This window comes from Limanda limanda, chromosome 5, assembly GCF_963576545.1.
Source record: "Limanda limanda chromosome 5, fLimLim1.1, whole genome shotgun sequence".
NCBI lineage: Eukaryota > Metazoa > Chordata > Actinopteri > Pleuronectiformes > Pleuronectidae > Limanda > Limanda limanda.
The window spans coordinates 28801147-28818445 of NC_083640.1; the positions used below are offsets into that span (position 1 = coordinate 28801147).

The 17299-nt window shown below is 38.3% G+C and overlaps 1 protein-coding gene across 1 annotated transcript in view; it reads left to right on the forward strand.

Moving 5' to 3' along the window:
• The window catches only part of si:dkey-61l1.4 (collagen alpha-1(II) chain), a 36850-nt gene extending 22296 nt beyond the window's left edge, over positions 1-14554 (forward strand). The window contains exons 36-57 of the mRNA XM_061071980.1: positions 122-229; positions 502-555; positions 1252-1325; positions 1420-1508; positions 3126-3179; positions 3278-3331; positions 3531-3635; positions 4866-4919; positions 5028-5081; positions 5396-5449; positions 5532-5585; positions 5734-5787; positions 6942-6995; positions 7113-7166; positions 8322-8375; positions 8484-8501; positions 9441-9503; positions 11026-11191; positions 11374-11480; positions 12121-12201; positions 12312-12497; positions 14399-14554. Of these exons, the coding sequence (XP_060927963.1) occupies positions 122-229; positions 502-555; positions 1252-1325; positions 1420-1508; positions 3126-3179; positions 3278-3331; positions 3531-3635; positions 4866-4919; positions 5028-5081; positions 5396-5449; positions 5532-5585; positions 5734-5787; positions 6942-6995; positions 7113-7166; positions 8322-8375; positions 8484-8501; positions 9441-9503; positions 11026-11191; positions 11374-11480; positions 12121-12201; positions 12312-12497; positions 14399-14554 (1747 nt within the window). The remainder of the gene's footprint in view (positions 1-121; positions 230-501; positions 556-1251; positions 1326-1419; positions 1509-3125; positions 3180-3277; positions 3332-3530; positions 3636-4865; positions 4920-5027; positions 5082-5395; positions 5450-5531; positions 5586-5733; positions 5788-6941; positions 6996-7112; positions 7167-8321; positions 8376-8483; positions 8502-9440; positions 9504-11025; positions 11192-11373; positions 11481-12120; positions 12202-12311; positions 12498-14398) is intronic.
• Positions 14555-17299: the final 2745 nt, after the last annotated feature.

Genomic DNA, 17299 nt, shown 5'->3' on the forward strand with positions numbered 1-17299 from the left:
ACTTTATCTGAGTTGAGGCAAATAAAATGATAACATACATTCAGCAACATGTAAATTAGTCAGGCGGTCACAGAGGACAACGTATGAAACTGTCAAACACTGAACTGTACTGGTGAAACAGGGACTTCCGGGTCTTCAGGGACAACCAGGACCCAAGAGACCAAAGGGAAAGCCAGGACCTCAGGGATCCCTGGGGCTGCAGGGTGAGCCTGGCCAGAGGGGCAAAGAGGTTAGATCTATTTGTCATTCCATCAAACTTTTTAATGTTGAGCTGAACAGAGAATTATAGTTAATGATCTCTCTGCCGGTTATTTGTTTGAAAAAGTTGCTCATCATGGTATTTTACTTTTAGTTTCATAAGATACCATGTTTTTTGTCTGAGCAACATCAACAGGCCAAAATGTTGAATTACTGTCAGCTAGCTCTAATTTTATTGAGACACTGGTTGAAGTGGTGGTGGAGCTCTGCTGGTTCTTTCTTCAACATCGTTTCTCTGTGCAGGGAGATGTTGGAGAGCCTGGATCACCTGGGGATCGGGGTGTTAAAGGAGCAAAGGTTAGTACCATCTCCCCCATTCGTTTATTGTTTCAATGAATTTACAACATCCAGTTATTCTAGTTAGGTCATCTATTATACCCCTGTACACATGTTCTGCATGTTAGTATTTATTCTCCTTGGACATTTCCACATTTTACTGCTACAGATTAGATTACGTTACATTTAATTAGGCTTTTTTGACATTTTGAAAATAGGTCTACAAAGTGACAAAACTAAATACAAAATGTCATTTATAGATAATTTCCGGATACAATTGAGTATCTACTGATATTGATTCTGTTCGAATACTTATATTTATATTTACAACAGCAGAATACATGTGAATTGGTTTGTATTTGGCACATTGAAATCACAATCTATCCCTTTGTCTACAAATTCCCTGTCAGTCCCACAGAATCTGAAGATCTTTCCTGAATTTTTTTAAAAAGTGAGATGGAGTGAAAGATTAATTTACATCAGAACTTAAAGACTTTGTTTAATAAACCACACTGGGTGTTTCACACCAGTGAAGCACCCATTGCTCAAGACTAGTATAGCTGATTGAATTTAGAGGTCACGTAATTAGTGCAATGTAGATCATTGAAGTGGTATTGAGTTGATTGCACAATGAGCACAGCTGCATCTGGAAGATCCAACTTACAAGGGGGGTGAATACTTTTTATACAGAGTTCTGCGAAATTGTGTTTTTCACAGGGATATGTTGGAGATCCTGGCCCATTGGGGTCAGAGGGGCCTCCAGGAGTCTTGGGCATTAAAGGGCGGAGAGGGTCAAAAGGAGAAAAGGGCTTTACAGGCCAAATGGTAAATGAGCCTCAATACCTCCTTATTAATCAGTCAATATTATCATATGTTTATCTACAGTTTCTGTCCTCATCACCATGTATTTCTACTTTCAGGGTCAAGGCGGCCTGATGGGAACGATTGGACCATCGGGCTTCTTAGGACTTCAGGTAAGTTACCATCTGCCCTAAAGAAAGTTAATTCATCATTGTATTGAGTCTAATACTTTGAAGAACAGGTGTCTTTGTTATGACTCTACGCCAGCAACAGCCAGTCGCCAGAAGTGTAATGTTTTTGGATTGTTCATCTGTCCTTCCATTTCATTCTTGAAAACACAATATCTCTAGAACACCTTGAGGGAATTTCTTCAAATATGTTGCCACTGTTCACTTGACATCACGGATGAACTGATTCAATTTTGGTGGTCATATGTCAATGTCACTGTAAACTCTCGAGACCCTATTTCGCCTTGTGAATGCGTTATCGTAAGAATGCTTAAGAAGGTCACATTGGCCTTTTATGTGTTTTTGGCCTCTTGAACCTTATATATCAAGACTGCCTCTATGGAATATTTTGGAATTTTGACCTGCTGTCACTTTGACTCAAAGATGAATGGATTAGATGGGACAAAATGATGTAGTCTAAAACCATTCACATTGGCTGAGGTATACAACCACAGAACAATATTTCTGTTTTTTGTTTGTTTTACAAACTGCGGAAACTCAGAGTGTCAGTATACCTTTCTTAATCTTTTTTCAGGGGTTTCCAGGTATTTTGGGGATTCCGGGACCTCATGGGCCACCAGGACAAAAGGTAGACAAATTCACACTCAGGAGTAATGTGATGTTTTCAAATGATAGGACTGGATTTTTTGAAGTTTCTGTAAATACAGAACTCACATGCTATCTTTTTAAAGAATTACTGGTTACTCTACTCATTCCTCTGCATGTTGGCCATGAAACCACTTCTTCCTAACATAAGTTCACTGAAAATCCAGTGCAAAAAAGATATTCCAGTGTTCTGTTCCTATGAGGCTTCAACAATCTTGAGTTCAATCAAATGGGTGTTGTTCTGGCAGGATTGTGTAGGTTTATCTGGGAGTATCTCTCACTCAGCAAAAAACAAGAAGGTAATGTTAATGTACAAAAGACTTAATTAGGAACACACCTTCTTCATTTGTCTCCCGCCTTATATTAACTGGGCATGTTTCTACAGAACGGTGGCTTTTTCCCTCAACAATGAGGCCCTGTTCAAACCTGATCTCAACATCCATCCTGAGTGATTGGATCACAAATGAAAATCAGTTTAAATCTGACATTAGAAAGTGTCTTCAGTGTCCAGCTGTGATCTGATCTCACTTCACTGCTCTATAAAAAAATAAACACATTTGACCATTTAATTATTGGAATAAGATTTTACCCAATAGAACAAATCTGTAAGTGTCATTGGTTTAAGGTTAAGGTTGTGACTACAAATAAATTAATGTTTGGGAAACACTGAGAAGTGACACAATTATTTTTGGTTCATTATTTAACTGAAGTGGGTCAGAGGAAGTCAGCTGATAGGTTATCCTTCTTATGTGATCACCTACGGATGTGGTCGGATCTCAAATGTGTCATCTATGTGTCTTGGGTATACACATGCTGAGAGCTATCCCTGTGACTAAGTCACACAACCACATTAGCAAGGGTTTGTTTCCCGGACAGAATGAAGAGAAGGATGCAGGGTGGACATGTGTGTGTTGAATGAAGTTACTTTTTGATAAAGTGGACATACTCTGTTTACAGGGAGATATGGGTCCTGCTGGTTTGATGGGGGATGAGGGAACTCCAGGTCCTAAGGTACAGAGCACTCCTGCTTAATACTTATATTTATGATGTGAAGCAACAGTCCATCTATTACCAGTGCTACATCCCCTCTGTGCTCTGTCTAACTATAGGGTGTGGCAGGAAGCCCAGGTGTGAAAGGTGACATGGGACAATCTGGAACCCCAGTACGTGAATAGAACAACATGACAAATTTGTAAAAAGATATTAATTTGACCCACTACTGGACGATATCAGTTTAAAGATATTCAAAAAAAATAACACCTGAACCTGTACGAGGTCTAAGTGTTGATGTTTACCTTTTGTAAATAGAGATTTTGCACTGCATGTCACCAAATCATAACTGAGAATGTTGTTGTACTTCAGAGTTCATCAGGAGTCAGAGGAAGACCTGGCAACCCTGGTGCAAAGGGATCATCTGGACCCGAGGGGCCGAGAGGAGAGCCTGGAGAGACAGGGCAGCAAGGAGAGGTGATGACAGCTTAATCTGAAAGGGCCTTTTATACAAATCCAAGATTTTAGCTTGAGTATTGGTTAGAAAGAAAACATGTAATTGTTCTTTAAATGATTATCTTAATTCCAAAAGATTTCTTAAATGTGTAAACACCCGATGGTGATGGGTCACTTTACTGTTTGCAGAGTTCAGATGGCCTGCCAGGAAATAAGGGTCCTTCAGGATTACCAGGACCAGAGGTAAAACCAAGACCCACAGCTAGAGGGGCATCATAATAGATTAGGGGTTTCCAGAAAATCCTACACTGCACAACAGCATTTAGGCATTAAGATGATGATTTATGGTTGCACAATGTCAGCGTCATGAATATTGGGTTGGTGAAAGGCTTTTTAATGTTGAACAGTGAACCTACCAGAGCATATTTTGTTTTATTCATTTTGAAACTACTACCAACAGCGATATTATTACATCACCAAGGAGGCTTATGCTTTCATCTATTTTTATCTGTTTTAGTAAGCAGGATTATGCAAGAATTCATAAAATATGGTCATTTTGATCAAAGGGTGTTATACTTTATTGGTGCTGCATAAATGCAAACACAGGGAAATACCAAGGTCAAAGTCTATGTGTACAAAACATGTCCAAACACAAGGTTTCACAAAGTAACAGGGACGAATCATTACATCACTAAAGTCTGGATACTGCTTTCTGTACAAAACGTCATGGTTATCCCTCCAATCAGATATTTCAACCTGACCAAAGTGGTGGACCAGCAGAAAGACTGATAATGCCCTGAAAAACATTTTACCTGAACATGTATGTTCATGGCCTCACTTAGTTTTAAAAAGATGCATTGAAGAATTCATTAATTAATAAGGCTATTTATAATCAAGCTGCTGGTTGATGTCATTCATGAACTTTAAACATGTAACTCTAGACTCCTAGAGGTACGACTTCTGGTCCCCAGGCCTCATTGTGTCACACAGTCCAAACTCAAACCTGCGTCTCAGGACCACAGGCCTTGTAGACATTATGTAGAAGCTTTATTGCTTAATGGAGTCCACCACCTTCACAGATCAACTTCGTTCAGCGAATCAGAGAAAATATTTTAAGGTTCTTTATTCATATTGACTGAATGTACCAAAAAAGAAGAGAGGGGACTTTTGTGGTCATTGCACCAACACACTAACATGACCAAATAACCCCTTCATCAGTGTTTTAAAGCCTGTTGTCTTTGCCTTTTCCAGGGTAGAGATGGTCACGTGGGGCTCCAGGGCCCTCTTGGCCTTCAAGGGCCTCAGGTTAGTGCTGCCTCCACACATTTACATACATCACAGTACACGAGCATGGAGCGTATTGTGAAATACTCTTATAGTGGGCCTGACCATCTTCATCTATATCACCTGCAGGGACCAAAAGGTGTTCCTGGACTGGTGGGAAGGAAAGGACAAAAAGGTCAAAAGGTCAGCTCAAACCATGTGTCTGTGTGTACCACACTGCAGCACTTTGTTGATGTTATACACTTTTATATACTATTTTTCTCACATAAACCTATTCCATTTCAAATAATTGCACTATTTCCCGTGTCGGCTTAACGTTTGCTAAAAAATAGTTTCCCACTGTTACTGAACCCTTTAAAACCTGAAACTATAAATTGATCTGTTTGTGAACGAGTGGACTTGAGTGATGGAGACAGGGTGGGGAATTCAGAAAGTATTGAATACATTAAGATGCTGTTATGACTATTAAGTCTAAAAACTGTATGGATTTATTTCAGGGGGATGATGGCAGAAGTGGTCGTCGAGGGAAGGACGGACGCACTGGAAGGAGGGTAGGATGATACACCTGACATCTAACATGAATGTGCAGTGAATCCATATCCTAAACTGTAATTTGTCCTCTTTCTTTTAAAGGGGAAAAGAGGGAAAGCTGGTAGTAGTGGTTTGAGCGGAAGACGAGGAGAAAAGGTCAGTTGAGGCTTTTGCTCCTGACAATCTGTATGAGCTGTTAGCTGTATAAATCTTAACTTTGACTTTAATGCTTCTGCTTTCAACTAAAATGATTTCAGGCCAATCAGTGTATTGTATTGAATCAAGTCTTTCTCTTGCCCGGCAGGGGAAGATGGGAGATCTGGGTCCATCTGGTCCTCCAGGAAGACACGGACCATATGTAAGTTGTCTTTATAACCCCATCAGGTTTTCAGCCCCTTTATCTTAATATCAACAGTATAAATGTTGTGCTGTGTCTTTGTCATCTTGCGTAGGTCATACCTTGACTTCATTTAGTTGAAAAGTAAAATAAATACAAATTTATCTTTTCTTTTACAATATTTCCTTGAGGGCAAAGCTGGGCCTCGTGGAGAAAAAGGTCAAACCGGTCCACCAGCCTTAAAGGTAGGTTTTTTGACTTACTTATTTACATTTTGCTACTTTATTAATAATTTATTTGTCAAGGTTAGTGGTAATTTAATTTATCAATAGAAAAAGCTCTTCAATGTTGATAGCATACAACATATCTCATAAGTTAGTAAAGTAAGTAATTAAATAAGGCACTTAATAATGATTAATAACCTAAAGTTCACATACAGTAAATCATTTTGTACTGGTAGTGACTTCCTTTGAAAAAAAGGAAAAAAACGACTGACTGACTGCAGATAAATCAGGTACAATAAAGGGCAATTCAATCTGCAGTTTATAAAAAGCTCTGCACACAAACAATAATACGTGATGGCATATTGTAGAACTGTTTTAGAATGACTGATTGAATAATTCTGAAGTAACTTCTGAGCATTAACACAGGACAAAAGAACAGCCCATAACAAACAGACAGGTTTAGAACAGATACTGCACTAGTTGTATTAATTGAAAGAAAGCATCTATATAGATAAGAATGTTTTTTTTGTGTGCACCTAGTATGTATTTCTTTTTTCATTATCTATCTGCATTGTGATCAGATACCAACACACAAATTAGTGAAGTGGAGCTGACAGGTTTTGAACTGATGGATGGAGGTCATCACTTTTAAATAGTTTTTGATGAGGGGACATTTTGCTAGCTCCTGTACTACTTCAGATCTGAACACACTGCGAGCCAGACCACCTCCAGATGGTGGTAACCGTCCGATGTGTGACCTGATCGCAATACATGCTGCATGCATTTACACCTGTATCCACATGTTTTCCTTTATCCTGATCCAGATTGCATGTTGGTAAATGTAGACTTGTAGACGTATGTGAAAATCCCTGAATCCATCTCTTCTTATTACTCTTAGTCTTTGTTGTATTTGTTTTTTAAGAGAATTTCCTGTGTACTTCCACTATGCAGGGAGAACCTGGGGATATAGGACCAGATGGTACTTCTGGTCGAGAGGGGTTAAAGGTGAGTTGATGTTTCAATGCAGTGTTCCATGAAAGCTTCTTTAACAAATGACATACCAACTACATCCTCCTATTATGTATTTTTTATATTTTGTTGTGTACAATATTGCTTTTTCAGGGAATACAAGGCTCCACTGGAGAGCTAGGAAGAGCTGGTGAAAAGGGAGAGCAGGTAAAATGAAAAATCTCCAAATATATACAGTAACAATGTAAGACATTCAGTATGTATGTAGTCAGAGAGGTAATTAACACAGGCATATCAGTCTCTCTCTGAACTTATTGAGCAAAGTGTTTTTACAGTACTTTGAAGTATCCTGAAATGATCTATTTTCTACAGTGAAAATCCTGAAATGATCTATTCCACAGTGAAAATGTTGGACTTTACTTTGAAAAATCTCCAAATCTATCTTGTTGTGATGACACTCATCTCAATTTGAAGTTTACCTGATGAAAGCCCTGGTACAAGCACCTCAAAGTAAAAATGTGGAATATGGCCAAAATGGCCACTAAATGCAAAATAGCAGGCTTCCTGTTGCGTTTTTCCCATTGCACCTCAAGACTTTCTTGTTTGTCTGGTCATGATTCACCTGTGTATCGATTTTTGTGAAGATCGGGCAATGTGAACACGTTCTGGGGGTCTCGGGGGTCACCATTGAGCCATTTTGCCACGCCCATTGAAAATTCCTCCAGAATATGTACATTTTCACCTCTTTCTAATTTTCTGCAAATTTTGATAAGAATTTGAGCATGGTAAAGCCCTCAAAAAGCCAATTAATTTGCCTGAATAATAATAATAATCCTAACAATTTCCATAGGGCCTCACCTGCCAGTGCCTGTCAGTGCTCGGGCCCTAATACACAATGGACATGAGAAGTTGTTATTATAATAATGTTTAACATAATTCATACAACAATACTCGTTTTCAGCACCTATGCCATTTTAATCACAGCCTGTCAGTTTAACTCCACAGTGATGACATGTTGGAGGTTTAGGTAGTTATTTATTATTCAGGTAGTTATTATATAGGTGGTTATTTAAAATGTAAAAAAAATTTACATGTATAGAATGTTGAATTTAATACCAAATTCCTTGATACCAGTGGCCAATATGTTTAAAACGTTGTAGCTATTAACAGGATATGTCTTTGTTACGAAGGAATTGTGTCAATGGTGTAAAAAACTATTATGAATTTCAACACGAAGTCAAAGTTGTTTTTCATTTCTCCATTTCCTGCTGGAATTCATCGTAAGAGCTTTTAATGAACTGTGAGTTCTGTGTCATTCTTTTCTGTTCTGTAATCACAAATTGGTGTTGACATGTGCCCTAGGGCAACATCGGCCTTCCAGGTAGACATGGATCTCCAGGCCTGCCTGGTCTGTCTGTAAGTCGTCTCCACTAACTGATATTTTCATCAATAATAACTGATCTGATGTTTGAAAGAAATCTGTCCCCACTCATAACATGTGCTCATCTGCTTCTTTGTTTTCAGGGTTTGTTTGGACACAAGGTGGGTAAAACCAAAACTAGACTGGATGAGGTTGTTTTCTGAGAACTCTTTAACTCCTTAAGAAAACTCTTTAAGAAATAAAAATATATTTTTCTTTATTATATATACTGCATATATCACATGCTACAATATAGAAACAGGCAACTCGTTTACTGATTGGTTCTGATTGTATTTGTAATTGATGCTGTGATGGAAATTTGACCTGGTGAGACTTCTGAAATATAGAGGCTAGAGAATCATAGTCTTTTAAGTATTCCTTGCAAGGAAGGAAGGACAATCATACAGCATGCGAAGAGCATTCTGTCGAGGGAATGAAGAGATGTGTGTGTGTGTGTGTGTGTGTGTGTGTGTGTGTGTGTGTGTGTGTGTGTGTGTGTGTGTGTGTGTGTGTGTGTGTGTGTGTGTGTGTGTGTGTGTGTGTGTGTCAACTATGTGTTGTGAGAACTCTGTGTGTGAGAACTACTGCATGTGTTGTGAGAACTACGGATGTGAACTGAATGAATATTAAAATCCCAGGAGATAACACACAGACACATGCTGAAGGCCTCCTGGACACAAGTTGAAGGCATCTCCGAAGTCTTGGTGGAGGGAGGGAGACGAGCTCAATCAGTTTTGTGGGTCTAATGTCATCTTAACAGTTTCACAAGGACAAATAGTATGCATTAGCAGAGATAATATACAGTGTTTTACATTGGTAAAATGTTCCATTACAATGCCAAATCCGATCAACAGGGCCTGAAAGGATTTCCTGGACCACCAGGCCTGACTGGGGAGAAAGGATTACCTGTGAGTATACATGAATTGTTCACCGTACGTTGCAATGCATTAATGCAAATAAGTTGTGTGACATAATGAAGAAGTTTGATCAGAGTTGTTTCAGAAAGCTCACATCACACATATATGAGCCCCTGTATTTACCAGTCTCATTCTTATTATTAGGGTCTGCCTGGCCCACCTGGGCCCCCAGGGGCCACACTCAACCTCACCGTGACTCAGCTGAAGGTAAATAGTACTCAGAGCCGTTGTGTATCCATGATCACATCATTGTTTTCTTTGAATATTGTACATGCCTACAGAAAATAGCACTACCCTTCCACAAGATGTGATTAAGTCCATTAAAAGTGTGTTGAGAGGATGTTGGGATTGGGGATGAAAATAACCACAACAACACCACACAATGTTGTTCATCATGTTTCCATAAGCATCTCCATTTTTAGGTGTGTATATGTTGTCCACGGTTTATGTTGTTTGTAGAGTATTTATTTCTGGTATAGCATGTTCTTCCAGAGGAGAAGAGGTCAAAACTCCAGCCATCACGTATAGTATAAAAACAACTTTACAGTCCGAACTGTTTGCCACAGATGCGGCCCCTCAGTAGATTTGTTTACGAATACTCAGTACACACATAGTACACAGGCAGAATAACTGCAATATATTGCAGGCATTAAATGCATAATAAAAATGGTATAACATACTAAAAACGTTTGAGAATACCTAAATTTTGTTAGTTCAAATATACATAATTCTGTATCTCTGTGCTTCTGAAGTCAGGTGAAGAACAAATAAATAATAAACATTAAAGAAAATAATTAATAATGGAATCTTAAATTCTGGGTTTAGTGAAAATCTTTTACTCATCGAGCAGCTGAGCACGATACAATAGAACTCAAACATTGTTCACAAAGTTGATCCCATAACCGTTGTAGAAGTTCATAATCATTTGTTGCACTTGTACTTTGCTTTGCTTTCAGCACTTTTAGATTTTATAATTCAATGGACTTGAGTTGCTTAAATTTAAATAAAAAAAACAGATAAAATAGGGATGTTCTTAAACTTTATTATTTAGTTTATTTATTGTGCATGTTACATGATATTTTTTCATCTTGATATGTTATATATCTATTTCATAGTTTTGTTTTATTATTGTAGTATTTGTATCTTTAATTTATTATTCATATGCTCATTACTATATACCTATTTTTATATAATATATAGTGTATGTATTCTCCATCAGTATGACTTGAAGTTTAAATAAATCCTAATTTCTTTCGCACAGCATCGCAGCATTTGCAGTTTACTTCTATTGTCTATAATATTGTGTTTTAAATGGATTTTTAATGATTTTAATCTCTTTTGAGGCTGATGTAACATGTTTCGCAAACAAACACCTTTTAATCCAAAGCAGAGGATTCAACTCGTAAAATCCTTATCATTCAAGGGATGTAAAAAAGCTCAACAAGTGAAATGTTGCAGTGCTTATTGTTTTCTTTTTGTATGGTGCTGAGCTTTTATGCATTATGCTGATGTCTTCTTTCTCAAATTATTATTTCTCCAATCCGAGACATAATTTCACTGCTTTGTTAGGTAAAACCCTGAGTAGTGTCCCACATAACAAGTAAACAAATCTTGATCTGTAAATCGAAATACATTCCTTATGAAATGCCATTTTTTTCTTCATCACATATTTCATAATTTTATCCATGCACATAGTAAAATCCTACCTGCTTTGCAATGAATGTCTTAGGAGCTCATGTACGTGTCGGACAAGCCCAACCCGGTCCTGGTGCAGGCTCTGCTGGACTCCCTGCAGGGGGAGCTCCGCTGGTTCATAAACCCACCAGATGGCACCAAACTTCATCCAGCTACTACATGTCTGGAGCTGTGGCTGGCTCACCCAGACTCCACTAACGGTGAGACTGACACAGGATCATTCACTGATGCTCTGAACAATTACAAGGATGTGACCTAATAGAGGAACCAATGTGTTTTATCACTGGACTATACCTATCTGTGGTTCAGAGTGGCCTCCATGTTTGTCAGCAAGTCAACTAAATGCAACATAAATAGTCAGAGATGTACATCTTTCTTTCAGGGGTGTATTACATTGATCCTAACCAGGGCAGCCCAGCTGATGCATTTCAAGTGTATTGTGACTTCACAACAGAACCAAAGACCTGCCTGTCTCCACAGCAGACTCAGGTATCAACAACACATCAACATGAGGCTGGGGTCATCTGAATATCCTCATGAATCATCCGTCTAAGAGTAGTTTTCTTTAAAGGATGCCTTTGGATGCCTTTGTCCTACCTCTGTTGGATAGGAAGATTGATATTAATTTCTTTTTGATATTCTCAGATTTGCACCTAGAATAGGAAACATTCAGTCTCTGTCATAAGAGAGAATATAGGTTGTTTAATAGACAAAGAATAGACAAAAACACCCCACTACCCATCTGTCTGTCTCTAGCAACTTTTGTCAGGGTAAACAGTTTTGTTTAGTTTTTTTTTTTTTTTCAAATTTGGAGTTCAGTATCTTGCCCAAGGACACTTGGATCAAACCATGGACCCTCTGATTAGTGGACAACTCGGTTTATCTCCTGAACCCAAGCCAGCTCTTATAAACATAAAACTACATTGACTTCAGTAAAAACTAGAAAAAGTTTGACTGGTATTGCATTAAGTTTTAGGGTTGTATGTAGTATGAAGTTGACAGACCGCCAGTCTTTATTGTCGTATTATTTTCATTGTTCATGCTGAAAACTGAGGTCATGTTTAGTGTTAATTTATAGTTCATGGTAAAACACATCAAAGTACTCCATTAACGTCAATGACTAACACAGGTTCCAATCAAGGCTTGGCTGAAGGATTCTGGCACCAACATGTCATTTCACTGGTTGAGCCAGGTTGAAGATGGCTTCCAGGTGAGCGCCTCACACCTTTTTTGCCTTTTTTGTTTGTCTGAGACAGATTTGACGTATTTCTTACTTTCTTTCACTTGATCACGTCTGATGTGCAAACCCTTTCCCGACAGTTTGAGTATCCAGGAGGAGCAGATGTGGTGCAGATGAGGTTTCTGCGACTGAACAGCAGATTCTCCACTCAGACCATCACCTACTCCTGTCAGCCAGGAAGTAAACAGAGGCACAGAGAGAGGGAAGCCAAGTTCCTGGCTGACACTCGGAGGCAGAGTTACCTGGGGGCAATGGCAGACTGTGTGGTAATTGACACTTGCTTATTCATTCACTGTCAACTGATCACTGACAAGCTACTATTAATGAAACTGATGCTCCCTATACAGTTGTATCAAAGTTAAATCCTCCTAGCAACTCAAAATCAAATGTACACCTGCTTCAGGTAAAAATCTGTGTGTTGAATATGACATGAATCTGTTAGTCCTAAAAGAACAATAGTGCTGTGGAAATTTATACTCTATGTACCAATGTTTGCCACAGATGCGGCCCCTCAGTAGATTTGTTTACGAATACTCAGTACACACATAGTACACAGGTTTCTGCGACTGAACAGCAGATTCTCCACTCAGACCATCACCTACTCCTGTCAGCCAGGAAGTAAACAGAGGCACAGAGAGAGGGAATGGCAGACTGTGTGGTAATTGACACTTGCTTATTCATTCACTGTCAACTGATCACTGACAAGCTACTATTAATGAAACTGATGCTCCCTATACAGTTGTATCAAAGTTAAATCCTCCTAGCAACTCAAAATCAAATGTACACCTGCTTCAGGTAAAAATCTGTGTGTTGAATATGACATGAATCTGTTAGTCCTAAAAGAACAATAGTGCTGTGGAAATTTATACTCTATGTACCAATAAGGATCAACCTTTATTTGTTCTTTATGACTTAAAAATAGTTTTATAGAAAATGTATGTATTAAAATGATTTATTATTTTTCTTCTGAAGATAAGCAATTTTACTAATTTAGAATACATAACTTATATTGAAACTATGGCCGTCTGCTTTTAGTATTGATATTTTCTATTATTTATTCTGTTTTCTACAGATGTGCTTAGATTTTGTATTGATGCTTTCATCAACATACTCATAAAGGCAATGTTAACTTTCTGATTTAGCATGTTATCATACAACACTCACACAACACTAGTTGCAGGTGAGGCTGATGGGAATTTCTGCAGATATTTAAAAAATATTGGTCAAATTAAAATGTGGACCTGATGACACATTCAGAATGATAGGGTTATATAATGTATATTATGATTTGGCACTAATAAAATAACATTGAATTGAATTGAATTTTCAGACACAGACACAAAAAGGGTAATGGCTCTCTAATGATTCTTGTAGGTGATGGTTGAGGCAGGGGGGCAGGCAGGCAGATGAGTAGAGGGAGGACTGCAGAGTCCTTGAAGCCAATTGTGGTCAGGGGGGAAGCAGGCACTGTTGCCAGTCCTCGGCACAAGAAAGAGAATTAGGAACACTAGAAGTTTGCATCTAAGAACAATCTGTAGAGTAATTAGTCGGTTGTTCAAAGCAGCCGAGAGCACTTATAAAATCTGAGCTGGTAGAACAATCCGGTGAGGAATAGCAGGAGACCAGGGTATTTGTATTGCAGACACACAAATACAGAACACACACACACACACACACACACACAAATAACACACAGGGGAGGAGGGGACACAGGGAGGACACAGAAAAACATGGAGAAACTGAGGTCACAGCGGGAAACATGACAAATTAGTCCATACCATGAATACAGCACAAATATCAGTTGTAATCTTTGAGGTTTAAATGGTTTGTTAGGCATGAAATTGTGATCTGGACTTCTACACACTTCTACTGCATCATCTTGCATGTCGCAAAGACATTTCATCCATGACATACTTGAACACATAACAGGCCCAAAGTTAGTCATGTTGTGAATAGTAACAGCAAAGTCTCTCTCACACATGGGATAACCAGGGATTGAGATTTGTAAATATGACTATACAAAAGAAATTTGATTGATTGAATTGATTCATTTAAAAATCATTTCATAATCAATTCATTAGAATGACAATCTCAACACACACAAAAACAAATAAATAGAAATCAATTTGACTTGAATTTCACTGAGAATTTCCTTCCTGTCCCACAGATGTCAGAGACGTTGGAGTCAGTAGGTCGGGAATCTGTTTTTCAGTTTGAAAGTGAAGATCTCCAGCTGCTGCCTCTCAGGGACCTGGCAGTGTTTGGAAACGAAGAAGTAACCTGGGAGTTTGGCTTCACTATTGGACCAGCATGCTTCAGCTGATCTCTCAGCAGGATTGGATCTGTATCTGCAGCCCCAAAGATCAGTTGGGAGTTGGCATCGCTTTGTTCGAAAGTTGTCCCACTTTGTTAGTATGTAAGTATGTTAATCAACCAGTTTACTTGGGATGTCTTGAGCTGTCTGATTGTCCGCAGTATAAATTCAGTATAGGGGACAACCTCTTTGACATAAATACTGAGGACCCTCCAGGAGACAGAGCTTCTCTTTCTAGAGGTTTCCTCTGCACAGTGACTGTTGGCTTGCACCCGGGACATTTTGAAGCTGAATATTTTGATATTAACTTAATTTTTTACATTTTGTTTGTGTGTGTTTGTGAAATTAGCTTATTTATGTAAATGTTTGACTTTCATTAAGTCATTTTCATTTTGATGATAACTCCTCACAGATAATGTGTTTGCTTTCTCTATTCTGAGTTTTTCTCTCATATTGAAGTTTGCCAGTGTTCAAGTACATGCACACGCACCAAGCCCACTAGCAAGTCCACTGATTTTGGACTTTGTATTGAAAATAATCTACTTTGATCTGAAATTCTATTTTATAAAATGCATAACCATTGTCCCTTGCACTGTTTTTACTGTTGTTATTTAAACATAGAAGAATTCCCTTTCAGATGACATTGTCAGCTTTTTTCCCCCCCATGGGATTTTGATCCTTTTAACTCCAACAAGAATTAATGGTGTGTACCAACTTGGTCCAAATTGTCCCATGTTTAATGTAAGTACTGTAAATGCATAATGTGGCTGTTGTAGATATTTTTTAAACCTCTTTGACATTTACATGTTGTCTATGTATATGGTACGTCAGTCTTTTCTGTGTTTTTCCATCTTTTGTCATGCGTTTTTGTCTGTTGATTTTGTATTTGGTTTTATGGTTCCTTATTTATATTGTGTTGATTTCAGATTATCCAATAATTAAAGCTGCATTAAAATGTATTTCCTCGCCATTTGGGGACTACAAGAAAAGGTGAAAACACGACAGCAACATTATCACTGTAACCAGTTGTTAAGGGAATGTTCAGCGTTTCCTTTTGCAGAATTTGCATTTATTTGAATTGGTGTATGTGTTAACCTTAGGGATGTCTGTCAAAGTTGACTTGTATGTAGTCCACACCAACTTCAGAGAAAGACATTTGGCTGTCTTCTAAATGCTGCACTGTGTTCAGCAGCTTGTGTTGAACCTGATCCCTCTGGTGTTTGGTGCCAAACAGACTGACAGTGTGCTTATCAGAGATTGATATGAAAACTTCTGCCTGAAAAGAGACATTCTGGGGAGTGGAGTTAACGGCTGGAAAAGCAAACCAGTGTGCTAAAAGAGCCTGAAAGTGAAACTGCAGTCCAGGGATAATTCTCGTTGAGTCTGACAGTATGATTGTCTCCTTTTTACATGTAGTCACTTGATCAATAGTTCTCATAGAAGTATCTATTAGTGCAGCCTTAACCATTAAATTAACGTATATTTTGCTGTTATAGTCATGTATATAATCCTGGATGGCTAATAAGCTTCCTTCAGATATTCTTCCCACTCCGAGCTAACTATGCTAAATTTTAGAACATGCTAAGTTTATTTCAAATTGCATGTTGCTTGATCATGAATTGATGTATTTAAATATATGTTGCTGTGTATTGTTTCACTCAGGGAAGTGAGCTTACCCCCATGAGCTAGAGTAACTTGTGGTCTGTGCTGATCTTATTCTCATCCAGTGCAAATTTGGTGACATACTTCAAATATCTTAATGCTGGTAAAACCAGATCATATCCAACATGCTGAAAAATACATATTTGGCCTAAGTGAGTTCCCAGTGGAGCATATATCACTGCTATATGGGAGCTGCAATCAGATATAATGGATTTCTGTAACACCTCCTAGATAACTTCAACAAATTCTCTAAGGGTTTTCCACCCACTGACACTGGGTGGAAAACCACTGTCTCTGCCATGCTGGACAATTGGTGGTTGTTTCCTACTCTACCTGAGAGCCTCGTTTATCATGCAAATTGAGCTTTAGTAACTGTATATGTAATCGGTGCCATGAAAATATATTTAACATTGATGCCTACCTATTAGATTACTCTTATGGTGAATTAGCATTTTTGCATGGAATCCATCAGGAAAATAGGACAAGTATCATAACCATAAAGATATTTATGTCTGTTTCATGTCGTTACAAAATGTTGATAGTATCTGTATGCATGATACATAATGTATCTAACAGTCTGAAACCCTGCACTGTGTTGTGTATTCCAATAAATCGGCTTGAAAAAAATCACTTATATTGTGACATTTTTTGCCCAAACCATTTACATGACAATTAAATACTTGTGTTTTGCTCGATGCGAGAACAGTAGACAGTATAGCCACGGACATCTCTACATAGTGTTGTATACATGTCGAAGAACCACCAACCCAACCATGCGCCCTCTAGTGGGCAGGATTCGTTGTCAGTGGATTTCCATTGAGTCCTCTGATCAGGCAGAGACCTGGTAACGTGTGATAATTTCACACAATGTAACAAATGAATGTGATTTTTAAAGAATGATACAACGTTAAAACTATGGATGTGAAACAAAATTCGTTCGGGATTGACTAAAACAGAAGAGGTGTTTTGTATTGTGTGTTTCTTTTTTTTGATACAGTCTCATTCACACATTCACACAGAGACGCATCTGTTTTTTCCGATGTTTGGAGGAGAGCGTGGAGGCAGCACGCAGCCATCTGATCTGGTGTTGTC